Genomic DNA, 15,986 nt, shown 5'->3' with positions numbered 1-15,986 from the left:
CTGAGAGGGGCTTTCTCTATCAACCTCGCCACCTATGATGTCAATCTCGCCACCTATGACTAAGATCAGGATATTGACATATCAGAGGATTGCGTCAGACGAGGGTCAATCCAACACAGGGTCATCATCCAACACATCCTTATACTGAAACCAGCTACAAGGATATAGCTATAGCAGTCACACGCCATATACACGCCCAGCTATACATCCCTATGGACTGCACCTTTTTGAGTAAACGCGAAGGCGCTGTTGTGATCTGAGCCCCACTTGCAATCTGGCCTCAATACCCCGGACCCAGAGAGTGATCCACAATAATGATCAACAACACCAAGAGCTGTCAGGCTGCAATAACGGCGGAATGGTCTCCCTCCCGGACCCAATGTCCCGCCCGTCAGGATGCACGTCTTCAACAACACAAAGAGGTCATTTGGTCACCGACCACCGCTCGGGCCTCCTTCAAACTTACCGTAGTTGACAACGTGCCCCTGTAACTTTCCAGTAAGCCACCAACATGCATAAGGTATTGACAAGGCAACGTGCGGTCAGTTCGGACGGCAAAGTGCATGACTGTTTTGGTGTTGGTGCAGGTTTGAGTGTCGGGCAGCAATGGGTCAATGCATTTCCGGCAACGTTGGTTGAGAAAATACCGCAGCTTGCCTGATTTTATCCGTCTTGGCTGCTGCTGGTAGACAAGCAACTCATTGGTCTTCGTCTTGTGTGAGGCAAGACCGGAAGCTAGGTTACAACCAACACCTGCAATGCAGTAACAAGTTTTCTTCTTTGAGGGCGAATAGATAACACAGATCATCTAGTCGGGTCTAAGCGATCTGCGAGGAGCGGGCCGGTCTGCCCTACTACGATTTGATGCTGACAGGTTGTGCGGGGCAAGTGACTTACTTTCAGCTAATTTACCCACCGTCAGTTACCCACTGCTGCAACCTTCCGTGTCACCTCACAACTGAGATAAGATACCACGCCATTGATTCCCCATCCAGTCGCACTTGCTGCTGAGTCGTCAGTTTCTCCCCTCTCGCACCGGAAAGTGGCCCGTCAAGCCGAATAATCGCCTTCTTGGCTTTGGGTCGCTCACCTCTACATTTGTCTGTTGATCAAGTGCCACCGAAGGTCTGATACTCATGCCCCCACCACCAGGCACCTGTCTGACGTGTGCTCATATCTGCCCTGCTTGTTAGACTCGACCCCTGAGAGGAAGTTTTGGTGGCTGCTGTTTGGGGTCTTCGACAAGGATCTCCATCAAAACCAAAAACGGCAATAGATCGATGCCGTTTTCTCCCCCGAGAGAAGATAATGTAGATCATCCCATCAGGGTCCATCGTCCCCCCCGCTCCGCATGGAGCCATGGCCTGAGAGCTTTGGGGGCTGGCTAAAGGGCGCTCGAGCGATGCTACGAATGTGAGGGAAATGGCCCCCAGGCCGAGGCGGTCTCTAGCTTTTGCCTTTGAGTAGAAACGAGAGGTTTGTCGGCCGGGTTGAATTTGATCATGCGCCTGCAGTGTCATCATGTAGTAATTTCTCTTCCAGGTGAAAATCGAGCCGATCAAATAGCTCATGCCACCTATTGCAATAGCTTGTAACGGTAAGTTTTTTGAGACGTGGCAGGCCCTGCAGGAGACGGATATGTGACCCGTTTCGGGAATTTTTTATCCTTTAGCAGCGGCGACGCCATCGGGAAGGTCACGCGCTCGATAAGAAAGCTGTTGAAATCGTGTCGTTCCTCCAGACCTGACCTGACCAGACCAAAGAGCTATTACTAAGGCGATATCCAACTTTCACGCCCAATGAATATTCGGCGCCCCCATGTTGCGCCGGCTGCATGCATTGTTGCAAAAAGTTTACAGCGGCGCCTTCTGTCAACTCAGCGGCTGTCCAGTTCGGCGTGAAACCCCACGATCGACACCCTCACATCCGCACACGGTAAGCTCAACTGCATGTTGTTGTGGGAGGACGCAATGGGCCGCTCTCGCCAAGATAAGCCACAGCGGGAGATGACACTCTCCATTCCGTGACCAGGAGTACGTCGGATCCTCAGGATCGGCAAATGGGGCCAGACTTCTCAAAAATACCGGGTTCGTGGCCGAGCTTGATTTGCTGGCTAGCAATTCCGCGTTGTCACGCGCCAGGGTCAAGTCGGGCATGCCGTCTTTTTGGTACATCCTCGCTGAGCATTCTAACAAGTCGGAAATATGGCGGCGGGAAAGCATTGCACGAATTGCAAGACAGAAACCAACTGCCGACAGGACGGCGCCCGCCACATTAAACAAGTCATCCAGTGCTCGCTGCAAGGAGCCGTCACAAAAGGGCGATCACGAATGACGAGAGCGAATGGCTGGCGTAAGGTAGTAGGCGGCAACTCGCAGATTCCGGACGCAGAACAGCTGGCCCGCGACTGTGCCGGCCAATCGAACACACACAGAGGTAGTGACGTGGCCATTGCTTGAGCAGCCGAAGGTACACAAGAGAATTTCGGTCCTCCGAAGAGACAAGTTACATGGGAAACCGCCATCGCGTATCGAAGCATGCGTTCAAGAGATACGCGTCAAGCTCCTGGAAGGATCGAGAACCTACGAGTTCCTAGGGCGGAACGTGCCGTGCCGTGCCGTGCCGCGTTGCGCTCGTTGAAAGGTAGGGGAACCACAGAGACTGTCCATTATCGCTCTTCTCTCTCGAAACGCCCTTACATGACGGCTGCTTGTACCAAACCCTTGATTACTTGTTCAAAGGTGGCTGGCGCCACATTATCGGCAATTCGTTTCTTTCTTGCAATTCGTGCGCTGATATCCCACGCGGTATTTGCTTTGTTCGCGCGCTCCATGGACAAGATATGCAGCATGCCCTACCGGAACTCGCCGCGTGACAATGCTGATTGGTAGCCAGTAAGTCACCTCGCGATGCACCCTGAATTTGAGACCCCCCCATTCCCAGTCCTGAGGAGCTGAGGTACTTGTGTGTTCGGGGTTGGGTGATGGGTGGGCGGAGTGCAGGACAGCCTTGTAGCGAATCGGAAATTGGGCTTCCGAGTTGGGGGCGCCTCTAGGAACCATTTCCTCCAGTTGCAGCACATTTTGGATGTGATGCTAGCCAGTTTCCGTGTCTTGGCTGACTGCATGCGAGCATCAGCGTGTCACAGACACCTCCAGCGCCAAGAGAGTTGCGGGACGGTCCGACCAAGCATTGGCTGCCTCGGGCTGGTTTACTTACGATGCAGGTTAGGCTAGGTAGAGTGCGGCATACCTTTTTGGACGCAGCACATGCAACTAACAATGTATGTAACCGCTGAGTTTGTGCCACAAACTGCCCTCGTGAATTGGGTGCTTGCCGCTTTCAGGAGTGATCTTCAAGCTTCATATCCAGGACTTTTGATTTGCTGGCATTTGAGCACAACTCCACAAGAGTACATAGACTTGGAACACACTGGTTTGGCGACTGCATGCCCTAAATTCGTCCCAGGGAGGAGACAACAACGTTCTCTACCACCAGCAAGCATTTTTCGAGACATTTAACCACATCCCTGGGCCGACTAGCTGTATCGGTTGACTATGAACCCTGTGTCAATACAGCGACCGTCATGCAGCTTGTTAACTTCGCCGCTGGTGAGACACTCGTTGTGATGGTTGCCCTGCGCGGTCTGTGGGTGGGTTCGAGGGTGTCGCGAAAAATTTTCACGACAGGCCACCACAACCATGATTTGACGCGCAGCCACCGAGCAACACGCGCGCTGCAGCTACTGACACCGGACACCACGAGAAGGTCAGCCGCTTTCGTCCTACTGCTCTTTTGAGCAGCATCCAGGCTGAAACCAAAGGGGAAGTTACAGGTGCTAAAATGGAACAGTATTGTTATTCGTACCAACCCGAATTGCTAGCCGTACCAACAAGGTCACATGACCGCGGAAAATTCTTCCCGATTTCAATTTCAGTTCCCTTTTTTTCCTCCTTCACAATTTGTAAGTAATTGACCAAGGCCTCAAAATCAAATCAAAAACACATAGAAAGAAGCCAATTTCAAGGCCAAATAACACTCAACCTGACTGTGAGAGGATTCGTCTTGCGCTCGGCTTCGTAGCCGGTCGAGTGCCTCGAGGGCTCGGCTTGACGAGGGGGATCGGGGTCATCGTAGGGGTCGGTGTGGCTGCTGGTGTTGCGGTTAGGCTCGCTGCCCTCCGGCCGCAGCTTTCAGCTCCTTTGGGACATCTTGCTTGCCGTTGACGGGACCGCGAGGCCGGCTGCGAAGATTGGTAACGTCAGGATCTTGGATCCGAAGGAGTGGTTCCTCGAGATCCTATGGGGTAGAGATCAGAGTGTTTTCTCACTAAAAAGGGCGATAATCTTACCGGAGGCTTCCGAAGCCACCAACGTGGATGACAGAGATCCCTCGTAAGGGGTTCCTTTGCCCGTAGCCGCAGGAGAATTTGGTGACTGCAAGGCAGAGCATTCTGCTGCATAAAAGTGTGCTCACAAGGCCGTAAGATCGGGTTCTGCTCATCAGCTTGAATCGCCGCCTCGGCGACGCAATATTGCCCGACGATGAGGTCAATAGCGATATAACAGACCTGTAAAGGGAGCCGACCAAGCCAGCTACGGCCAATAAATTCACGCCGCTGCTTCATCGTCATCTCGGCGGCCTTCTCATTGTATCCCCTCTCTTTCCTCTCGATCATAGCGATCAGGGCGTTGTGGAGGTGGAGGAGATCGCGGAAAGCAGGAAGCTTTTGACGTCTTTATGAGCAGTGTCCGTGGGGCTATTGACTCGTTGACCGAAGTTGCGATATCGCCGAATGTAGCAACTGGCCCACTGCTCCCTCCATGGCATGTACTCGTCAGAGATGTACTTCAGGACGTGATTTTGGTGTGTTTTGTATGTGGTGACCATCGTAGACCACTCGGCGAAGAATCTCCTTCAGACGGCGCGTAGATAACGCTTTTCCACGCCTCGTACATTCCATCAGGGGAGTATTCGGCGGCGGCTGACTGTGAGGTCGGTTGGAAAGAGTCGGTTTCCTTCTGTGCCTCCGTGCGGGCGCGTAAATTGACTTCGGTGGCTTGCTCGCTCTCGTCATGGTCAACGATCGGTTCGGCGTCTTCGGCGGCGGTAGGGGAATGCCATCGCGATAGAATCTTGCCTCGGATGTTAGCATTAATGTCATAAATACAGAGCTGTTGCTGAGAGAAAGGAAAAAATGCTCGCTTATCGGTGATGACAACTTCGGCCGAAGGAATGCGGAGAGAGAGCCTGATGTGATTCAGCTGCTCACAAAGCCAGAGATATCCCTCTTCTCGCTCGTTATTAACGAGACCGAAGCCAAAATTGGCCACAGACTTCTGCTCCGTGATACCGGTGACTTGGAAGAGATACATATTGAACCGATTGGTCTATACGTGTTATCCATCCCGAGAACCTCTGGGAATCTCTTCCACATCATCTCACACCACGGATAAGTCCAAAACACGGCTGCGATCTTCCTCTGATCATCGAGATGAACAGCGTGACGGATCTTCTTGCGCCGAAGTTAAGCAATCCACGCCTGCGTGGCAGTCAACCCACCTAAAGTCTCCTGGTGAAGTCGTTGGCGATCGTTGTAGATATCTCGTTGCATGAAATACGAGGGTTTCGACTCGGCTCCTCTAAGGATATCGCCCACCTCACGTGGAGGAAGGTTTCGGATCCTATAAAGGGACCGTTGGAGGCGCTGTTGTGCGGCAGATCTCTTGCGATGGACGGGGTGTGCCGAGGGGTTAGGGAGGGCCCGTGATTGTAAAGACTGAAGGTAACGGTGTAGCTCCAAAGCCCGTTCATCTGTTGTGACGGTTTGGCTATGATCTTGAACTGGCAGCCCGTCTTTCGTGTTGCTGTGCGTCGCAATCCAGCTGATTCTGATGGCCGAAATCCCTCGCGGTCGCACATCAAGGTCACATTCGTGTGGATCTCGGCCCCATTGGTCATCCGCTTGGGGCCACATCTCTTCTTGATAAGCCCGGCGCCGTTCTCAAGATAGAATGACTGTAGGAACGCGAAAAGCTCGCCGAATGACTCGAATTCGGTCGATGGGGGAGGTTCGGGGATTTCTGGCTCATTTTCTTCAGAAAAGTCGAGGTGTTCAAGCTCGGGAATAAAGCAGTACGCTCAGGAATACTCAGGAGTGGTGAAACCATCGTCAACTGACGAGATTTCACTCATTATGGCCGCGAAAAGGCGTGATGATGGCGATGGCGCGTTATGTAGATGAAAAGTTGAAGTTGCGATCTGCGATTATCGGCGCGCCGTCGCCGGCAAGCCACGTGACATGGAAAATTGATCTTCCGAGAGAACAGCGGGGCGGATACGAATACCAACACTCTTGCAGATTCTTGAGTCGACTCGATCGTGAGCCCTAAATGGCATCCTCGACTGATTTTGTATTGCGAAACAGAAAGAGTGTCGTGGCTGGCGAGCTCAGTACACTCGGCGCAACTGGCTTTTAGCTTGGGCACTCCCCGTGGTCGATTCGATCTGGGAGACCAAGGGATAATTTTAGAAATGGCGCCATTCCGAAATCAGAAGATGCGGCTAGGATGACTAACCCATAGGGCCAATCATATGCGCGCGGCACTTAGTTACTGTACTGTATCTGACCGACCCAGTTAAGATAAGATTACTAAGAAGCGCGTCACATTTGTCGTTGCTCTGCCAATGCCTGCTCACCCCCGCATCATCAAACCCCCAGATTTCAAACAACGTTCCCCAGTCACAAACATCAAAGAAGACCGACATCTCGTCCGCAATCCACGGAAACTCGAAAAATGCGCCAAAGTGCCGTTTTTGCATGGCTTGACTCCCTCGAATTGCCTTCCGCCGACATCGACCGCGACTGGGACCTCGTCCGACAAGACGGCAGCATCAATCGAAAAGCGAAGCGTGTCAAGCTCAGCCGCGAGCCTGACACCTCCCGACTGCCGACGCCGACGAACTCGGAAGCGCATTCGTCGGCCGTCGATAAGCGACTCCTACATCAGATGGCATCTTCGAGCAAGCGACCCCGGCAAGAGGAGGAACATGATGCTACAAATGAGACGAGGCTGGAGTCTCTGGACCTGATCAGCAGTGATCCTCTAGAAACACCGCGACCCAGCCGCATTCGCAGGGGAACAAACCAAGACTTGGGCTCCCCCTCTTTGCATGAGGACTCCCCGTCTCGAGCTTCATCAGGCCTATCGCAATCGTCCACGTCGAACCATTCGTCCGTATCTCACCAGTCATCCGCCAAGAGGCAGCGCCGCAACGCTGGGCTGCAAGAAACAGGCTTTAAGCCAGTCAGTTTCGAGCTAGATTGCGACCTGCAACCTGAGTCTCTTCGGGCCCTATGTCAACAACTCACAAAGATTGGTGATGGGTCCAAGATCATCCCTACGGAGCTGCGAGAGATGGTAAGGGACTTCCACGGAGTGACACGGTGAGAAGCTGACACTGGTCCAGTTGATCGGTGCCAATATCCCAGATGGGGCGTACTTTGATGCAAATGATGCGCATGGCTTACCGCAATGGCGATATCCTTCTCTCGATCTCGCGCAAGAGATTGTGACTCGTGCCGCTTTATGCCTCGATGAGGGAGAAGGCGAATCGTCCTGGAACATGGACGTCCATGCACCTCTGCTCTCGTGGGTCTTTCGGCAAAAGCGATCACGCTTGGTAGATTATCGATACTGGTATGTTCCCGGCCGCTTTCAACTTGCATTCCACTTCTCATAAAACAACAGTACTTCGGCCCAGATCCTACGTGAATTCAAGCCCAGGAATGCCCCTTCCAAAAACGTCGACTTCTGCGTCATCATCCGCCCAGAAGAAGACAGTCCGGCATACGAGGCCATCGAGGACCTCTGCCGCCTCGGGCGACCCGGACTGGCCATCAACCACACCGAATGGGGCAACTTTGACAAGGACCCGATCGCCATCTCCATTGAGACGAAACGGCATGCCGAAAACTGGGACAATGCCATCCTCCAGATGGGCACCTGGCACTCTGCGCAGTGGCGGAGTCTGGTCTGGGGGAGGAGTCAACAGCCGGTGCGCCACATCGATTTTCTGCCTGGCATCATCATTCAGGGACATAGCTGGCTTTTTGTTGCCACTATCTTCAAGAATAACAAGGCGAGGCTCTACCACTCTGTCGCCATCGGTGATACGAAGACCAAATTTGGCATTTACAAGCTCACCATCTCCTTGCAGTGTTTACAAGGATGGGTTGAGGAGACATACTGGCCTGCTTTCAAGGCGGACATTCTGGAAATTTGATAAGATTACGGCATGAGCATATAAGAGATACCCAAATAGAGAATGGTTTATAGCGATATCTGACTTGATTGACTCCTAGTCCTACATACCAAAATCAGCTTTAGTAGAGTTGACTTATTCCGCCCCACTTTGCTAGAGGAGTTGAGGAAGGATGCAACCGAAGAAAGCACCATCAACTGTACTTCGGAGCAAAGTTGGGCGATGTAAATATTTTGAGCGTCTCCACATGTGTCATCAGCTATAGTTTGGAATCAGCTAAGCAGGCCCAAACTGCGATTCAGGATACCGCTTCGAGGGAATCGGGATAGATACCTTGGACTGATGATACTGAGATGTGAAGGCTTTTCTCAACTGATTGCAGGAGGTCCTGTATCTCCTGGCCATACTGGCTTCGTTCTTCTCCAGCCGGGCAATAATGGGATGGTGTATCATGTAGCTCATTATCCCCCACAGGTGGTGGGCTGCACGGTGCTCCGGCCGGGCCCGCTTTGGCCTCGTTCGGTTCGTCGTCGTCGTAGTTGCCGTTGTAGGTGGGCTCGGCCGCTGGTGGATCCTCGAACGGCGTGGGGATCTGGAGATGCGGCTCTAGGTGGAGGCCAATGACCGGATCCGTAGTCGACGGTATAGCGGGCGGATGAGGTTGATAGTGGTAATGATGTATAAATTCTGCTAGTTGCGACTCGGTCGGCGCGCCATGGGGGTGGATGGCTTGCTGGTGTTGTCGTTGGTAGTATCGTTGTGATCGTGCACGCTGCAGAGCACGTTCCCGGGCTACTCGCTCCTCTTCAGACGCTGCTTTTCTGGGTCGACCACGACGTCTCGGGACTGATTGAGACATTGTCTCGCTTGATCTCTACCATGATCGCACCAAAAAAGGGGTTCATAATAATAAGAGGAAGGAAGGAAGGAAGGATTTTATTTCGCCCGGGGGGACACACCCCAGAGGGCCTTTGCGCTAAGCTATTTTCGTTTCGTACAGTTCTTCCATAATCACCCGAAGCCCCAAAATTTCACTTTTACTAACTGGTCCAATCTGGTGTATATGCCGTGACAGGCCTGCATGAAGGCCAATTTCCCCAAGTGTTCAGCATCCTATCCTCAGCAGCTGAAGCCCGGTCTGTCAAAATGAGACTGTATGATGTTAGTAGGGATTGATCTGAATAATAAGAGACGCGGAACGCGTACCGGCCAGATTTGCAGATTACATAACTGGAGGAAAAAGCAAAAAACCACGGCTTCCTTTCAGGATGCCTGCATTCAATAGCATTCGGCATGATGTTTGTGCATTCTCATTTAAAGTCGTTGGATGGAGAGTGCCCTTCCCCTTTCCTTCGAGTTTGCTTTCAAGGGAAGGCTAGTCTTGAAAATAGATTGCGCTCACCCGAACATTCATCATGATGATGATGATGCCCGAAGGCTAATACTCGCTGTGGCAATCCACGGTCGCCCGTGCCGCGATACACCCAAGCATCAACCTAGCCACACATCAGAAAACGCCTTCACCATGGGTTATACGACAAATTGCTACTTCTAGGCTTCATCATAGTGTAATGGAAACACTTCCCGCGCAATTTAGCCCTAGGGGTCTATTATTCAGTCATTTAACTTGGGTCTCGATGGTGTTTTGACCAGCCGTGGGTAGCAGCAACGTCATCCTCTTTCGGCTGAATGAATGAATGAATTTTATTACGCCCGGGAGGACTAACCTCAGGGCCAAATTCTTTCGGCCGAAAGGCACTCTGCACTCTTGAATTTCTGTGGCTCAGGCTCCGACCCGTCCTGAAAGGGGAGAGCTGCTTAGCCAAGTCTTCCAGTCGCCGCGCTAAACCGAACTGAATTAATCGTGAGCCAAGACTTTTCTTATGTCAGCGACCAACTTGTCAAACTTCAATCCATTAAATATTCCAAACCACGATAACTTATTCCACAGGATAGGGAAAAATATGGGACTAGTCTCATTCGATTGCATTTTTCTTGCTCTATTGTCCATATCATTTTTGCTCTGTTCTGAAAAACTTTTGTTTTCGGAACTCACCCGTCATCCCTAACCCCCATATTTCGATATGACTTGGGCAGGCCGAAGCGTAGGTAGGGACATGGTGTCGGTATATTATAAATAATAATAGATGATGGAATAGAATATATATGCACCTAATAAAGTACTATACTATGTAGGAGTAGTAGTAGTAGGAGCAGTAGTAGCAGTAATAGTAGTAGTAGTAGTAGTGGTGATGGTGGTAAGTCCAGTCTCCTTGCAATGGCTCTATTCTTTTCCTCCTATTCTATGTACGATTCTCATTTCCCCCGGCGGCGCGGCGGGCAACCTGTGCGCAGTTCATGGTTACCATGCCGGTGAAGAATAAAATTAAGGGGCTTTTTCGATGAAAAAGGAAGGGGCAAGGCGAATAGCGGTCCTTTGGCGGGACCCGGGTCGGTGCGTTGATGATACGTTCCCTTTTTGGACGAAAGAGGAGGAAAACGGACGTTGATTGGGCGGCGGGGGCTCTTTGGAGGAAAAAGGCAGGCCGACTACAAACAGTAGCTATTTGGGAGAATTCGCTATTTGGGAGAATTCGCTGTTTGGGAGAATTCGCTGTTTGGGAGAATTCGCTGTTTGGGAGAATTCGCTGGTGGCGAGAATTCGCTGGCCGAGCTGAGGCCCATTGATGGGCCTTGTGTAGTGGCTGGCGTTACGAGGAGGTCCCACTTTGAGGCCTCAAGTGGCCTTCTCCGGGTACCATCTTCAATAAAGTTAAAAACCGGACGAAATATTGTAAAGATCTCGGCATATTTGTTGTGGACCACCTTCAACCGGCAGAATGCAGACAGAAATGGTTGAAGTTTGGAGCTGCGATTATCTTTACGTCCCTATTTCTCAGCTGTACTGTACAGGGTTAATAATCCAGACGGTTAGCAGCAAGAACAATTCGAGCGCAGGATTATTCACTGTGGGGATAATTTTAAATGATATCTATCTAAATACCCGTTGGCATTGTGGGGCGGGCCGCCTACCAACCTCGTCCCGCGGGCCCGCCCCACAATGCCAACGGGTACACGCTAATGTTTCGCAGTTCCGGTTTCCAAACCTTCAAAACCGCTCCATCGGTTCTGAGTTGCGCTGGCGGTATGTCTCAGCGCTGCCCTTCCTCAGCCAGGCAGGTGACACCATCGCCACTTGTTAAGGGATTGGCAGTCAAGCTTACCAGAAGAATATTCATTTGTCTAACAACACGGGCGCGCTTTAACTGGAGTTGATTCTGAACGTCTTCAAAATATCATAAACTTCCTTGTTATAGTTCCTCTTGTAACCCGCGCAGTAGCTTCTCTGTCCGAGTCCATCGGTCGGGGTCAAAAAGATTCGGGTAATGCTCCTTTTGTCCCATCTCAACTGCATAATCCAACGGTGTCTTCCCATGTGCATCACGAAGCCCTGCAGACAATCGTATTTCGTCGCAAAGGAAACGTAGAATGTTTTCCGTCGGATTGCCCTTGATGGCACTATAATGAAGGGCAGTTCGCCCGTGTTTATCCTCAGCCCTTAGATCCACACCCCAGCTTGCTAGTGTTCGGAGCAAGCTCACAGAAACTCTGGGGGATCCAGAGGCCAGGTGCGCTAAACCCAAACCTTCTTCCGTCTCGAAAGCTGGGTTTGCACCGCACTCAAACATGAGACGCAACACTTCTGGGTCATCATCGCCTGCACAGAGGACGAACGCCCTGAGGTATTTAGCCACCGGCGACATTCCTGCATTGTCAAGGTCATTGATGCCAACTGACCATTTCAGGAGATAGTCGACGACAGTAATGTCAACCTCAATGTTGCTGCTCAACAGATGATGTAACACGTTCTGTCCATGGTTGTCTTTCGATTTCAGGAATGTTTCCAGAGACGCGTCCGGCTTGTGGTTCACTGTACTCTGTATTATTCTTAGATTCCCATTTTGTGCCGCGTAATGCAGAGCATTGACTCCGTTGACATCGCCGTCCATGGGATCCGCTCCAAGTGTTAGGAGGGTAGTAACAGCGTCTAGGTTTCCATTCCGGCTAGCGAGATGCAATGGTGTTTCGCCATTCGTTGTGCGCACCGAGATGTTGGCACCTTTCTCGATAAGCTCCCAGATCAAGGACTTGGAGGAGTCTCCGCCAAGGGCTGCAATGTGCAATGGAGAAATGCCGAAATCATCTTGGGCATTCACATCGACCATAGGATCTTCCAAAAGACGACTGATAATGGCCGACCTGTTTTCGTAGATCCAAGCCTGAGTTGAGCAGTATTCGTCCTCACTATCAGTCAATTCCACACAATCGAGTGCAACCTCGATTCGGAACATTGGATCGTTCCAGAAGTCCACAATCCCAGGCCATTCCGGACCATACAAATCTATCCTTAGCGCTAGATGCAGTGGTGTCTCGCCATGGTCCGAAGGAAAGTTTGGATTGGCACCGTGTTCCAGCAAGAACGTGGTCATCCGTTGATTACCCGTCAAGGCAGCGAGGTGTAGACAAGTTAAGCCCTTCTTTGTGCGGGCCTCTCGTACGGGATTTTGCGCACCATCTCTCGCAACATAGACCACTCTGCCTTGTCGATAACCAGGTATGTAGATGTCTCTCGTCACTGTCGTATCTACTAGTGTTCCAGCGTCGAGGAAAGCTTGGGCTATCTCCTCGGCATCGTTTTTGACTGTGTAGCGGAACGGAGCCATGTTGTCGACGTCTGGGCTTAGACTCGCTCCTCTCTGTAGCAGCAGCTGGACGCATCGTTTCCAGCCGTTGAGCACAGCATAGTGCAATGGGATTTTCCGTTCTGCATCCCATATGTCGATGCATGCGCCTTGTTCTATGAGCCATTCCGCGGTAGCTTCTGCTTGTGCACCCCCATGCTTTGCCGCCAAAAGCAACCAATTTCCGGGCATTTTTGATTCTGAAGAAAAGAATCGAGCGACCGAAGGTGGCTCGGATATAGCGAGACGGGCATGCAGCGCACCATATTCCTTGGAATAATTCAACGACGGGTAGAGCTGCCTATCAGCCCTTTCACCTAGCGAATCCTCGTCCACCTTCCAGAACGCAGCCCTTTCACCTGGTGAATCTTCGTCCACCTCCAAGAACTCAACGTCAAAGACAGGGAAGAGGAGATAAGTGAGGCATGATGTTGCAATTGCAGCGTCAGCATCTGGACGCCAATTTGCTCGCGTCCGCTCCAAGTACTCTTGTGTCGTGTAGTGGATTAAACTGACCGTCTGGCTCCGTTCGTCAACCGTCACCAAGCCAGCGCAGACAGAAACCATGTCCTCGATGTCGACAAGACTCTCCTCGTCAAGATTCGAGTCTGTTTCCTGGACGACAACAGCTGCTCGGAGCTCTGCAACCTGGAGCTGTCTCTTTGCAAAGGTAAGCCATGCAAGGACGTCCTTGGCGAGCACTCTGTGGTCTGGGCACTTTCTCTCTATCCGCTCCATTGCAGCCAGGTAGGCCTTGTCGTATGCTGATGACCCGGTTGGCAAGGCTGCGAGTTCGTTTCTGAGCGTCGTGACAGACAATTTATCTGCTAAAGAGTCGAGATGCAGGCGGGCAAGAAGGAACCTAGGGTCATGTTACCATTTGATGGCGTCGCTTTATAAGAGGAGAAGCAACGTACATTCCTCCAATCGATCCCAAAATTGCTTTGCAAATATCTTCTTGAAGTTGTCGGTCACGCCTGACGAATCTACCAAGCTTTGACATCTTACCATCAAGGTATTTGCGAACATCATTATCGCTCGCATGTATCTCGAGGACACTGCTTCCTTCCAACTCCTTGTCATTAACAATCTCTGGGATATCCCTAGAGGTTACCAAGGCATTTACTCCCTGCAAGCCTCGGAGCTGGGCGAGAATTTCTCTCCATGCAGGACACTCGTCAAGACCGTCAATAACTATGAAGACGCGGGAATGCAGAGACGCCACGGACTGTAACGCACTAGCTATTTCTTTGAATGATGGCCGAGTCTCCTTTTCTTTGTGCTTGTCATACAAAGTGCTCAACGCGTCTGGCAAAGAGCCTAGACATTGGGCAAGCTGCTTGAGGATGCTCGCGAGAATCACACTAGCGTTCTCGTAGTCTTGGCGTCTGAAATCACAGTAGTGATATGCTATGCCAACATCGCTCTTGTTCCCGAAGCGGTCTAAAAGATGCTGGATCACGATGGAGGCTAGGAATGTCTTCCCCGCTCCTGGAAGACCTGGACAGAACAACACCTCTTCCTTGGTTTCGATCCATTTTCGGAATTCGTCAGAGCATAGAAGCCATTCGCCGGTTCCCTCTTCATGCTCATCATACACCTCGCTTTGACGTGAGCCATGATCAACGGTTCCAATCCACTTGAGTATTTCATGTCGCTCCTGTTGGTTCGATCGCTCGGTGAGATGATGAACGTCCTGTTGAATTCTGGAGGATCTTCGACTATGCTCCTTTTAGTCCACTAGAAGTTGAAGAGAAAGCTTTCTAAATACCTGGATAGCTGTACCTCAATCGTATTGAGTAGTGCGAGATTGAGCGATATCCGACTTCGAAAAGCTTGAACGTCATTCGGGTCCCAGTTGAACCTTTTCCAAGCTTTCTTCACGCATTGGATTGTACTTGTACTGCGAACCCCGATTTCTCTATCCTTGTCAAGCCTCTCGAGCAAATCTTTTAAAAGACTGGTGGAGTCGTTCCTGATACTTTGTAGATATGCTTGCTGCTCGGGCCTAGGTTCGCATCCAGATAAAAGGACATCGATATCTTGGACGACGTTCGAGAAGTTTCTGAGACTACCAGTCAAGTATAAGTGAGTAGGTGCATGCAGGGTTAGCGCGACATTGACCTACTCGTTTGATATGTCATTATACTGGCTAGGAGCATCCACAAACCGTTTCCGGGCCTGAGTAACAAGCTCTAGGATTTTGATGAAGTCGCCGACGCCGACGCCGACACTCATTTTATCGGCAAAAAGACTCGAGGTAAAAATAAGGACCAGGCTCAACCGGGCCCCTGTTGCTGACAGTGTCCTTCCCCGACCACTTGATGATAAATTCGGAGAGATCGGGCGCCCTGATTGATTCCCTCTTGAAGTGCTAGATTGGGATCAATTTGTCGGAGGGCGCGGGGGGGAGGCAGTATTTAATGCCCAAAGTGCAGATACATGTAATTTAGGCAGCAACGAGACGCCCTCATGGTTGGAGAGCGTCCTGCGTCCGAGACCACAATCAGGCTGTGAGCTCAGAATTCACGTTCCACGAACTGTTCGGGTGCTCGCCGATAAGCGAATGACCTATCGCGTCGCAGACGCGCTAAGGCCGATTTTCGCGGGTAGTAGGAGGCTTTGGCCACGGGCAAGGATGGGAGCAAGCGAAGCGGCCTCGTGGAACTGGTCCCTGTACCGTACAGAGGTGCTGTGCCTGACCCAACATTACGGAACGTACAAAGCGCGTTTGCCTCCTCCGCAGGGATCCAAGCCCGACTCCGCCACGTCACAGCCTGGTTAGGCATTCACCGAAGTACCCGTGAACAGGGCCCCTCCCTCCTCCACACAGTCTCTCGTCTCGGGCTGTTGATCCGCAAGCCAACCCGAAACCGCAACCCGAAACCGCTTCCCTTACCGTCAAAATATCGTCGTTTGCCATGGCCGAGGCGGTAGGACTCGCCGCAAGTGTCATCGCCATCATCGACCTATCCGCCA

The 15,986-nt window shown here is 51.5% G+C and overlaps 4 protein-coding genes across 4 annotated transcripts; 1 reads left to right on the top strand and 3 right to left on the bottom strand.

The window, feature by feature from the left end:
• Nucleotides 1-7,010: 7,010 nt before the first annotated feature.
• BGZ61DRAFT_372283 (uncharacterized protein) lies at nt 7,011-8,286 on the top strand (the record flags this gene model as incomplete). The annotated part of the gene is made up of 3 exons (XM_046242165.1): nt 7,011-7,421; nt 7,453-7,700; nt 7,752-8,286. 3 exons carry the CDS (start codon nt 7,011-7,013, stop codon nt 8,284-8,286), a joined length of 1,194 nt encoding a protein of 397 aa, XP_046094919.1.
• A 217-nt stretch (nt 8,287-8,503) lies between these two features.
• Nucleotides 8,504-9,150, bottom strand: BGZ61DRAFT_466555 (uncharacterized protein). Its single transcript, XM_046247684.1, has one exon. The coding sequence runs from the start codon at nt 9,122-9,124 to the stop codon at nt 8,564-8,566; it is 561 nt and encodes a 186-aa protein (XP_046094918.1). The 5' UTR covers nt 9,125-9,150; the 3' UTR covers nt 8,504-8,563.
• Nucleotides 9,151-11,627: 2,477 nt separating this feature from the next.
• BGZ61DRAFT_309675 (uncharacterized protein) lies at nt 11,628-11,807 on the bottom strand (the record flags this gene model as incomplete). The annotated part of the gene is made up of 1 exon (XM_046238794.1): nt 11,628-11,807. A coding segment is annotated over one exon (180 nt), but the record flags the coding sequence as incomplete, so codon positions are not given.
• Nucleotides 11,808-13,373: 1,566 nt separating this feature from the next.
• Nucleotides 13,374-15,245, bottom strand: BGZ61DRAFT_283976 (uncharacterized protein; the record flags this gene model as incomplete). The annotated part of the gene is made up of 5 exons (XM_046238496.1): nt 13,374-13,869; nt 13,925-14,151; nt 14,233-14,736; nt 14,793-15,072; nt 15,136-15,245. Coding segments are annotated over 5 exons (1,617 nt in total), but the record flags the coding sequence as incomplete, so codon positions are not given.
• Nucleotides 15,246-15,986: the final 741 nt, after the last annotated feature.

Source organism: Ilyonectria robusta (assembly GCF_021365365.1).
Source record: "Ilyonectria robusta strain PMI_751 chromosome Unknown BGZ61scaffold_50, whole genome shotgun sequence".
NCBI lineage: Eukaryota > Fungi > Ascomycota > Sordariomycetes > Hypocreales > Nectriaceae > Ilyonectria > Ilyonectria robusta.
This window is presented reverse-complemented; position numbering and strand designations above follow the sequence as displayed.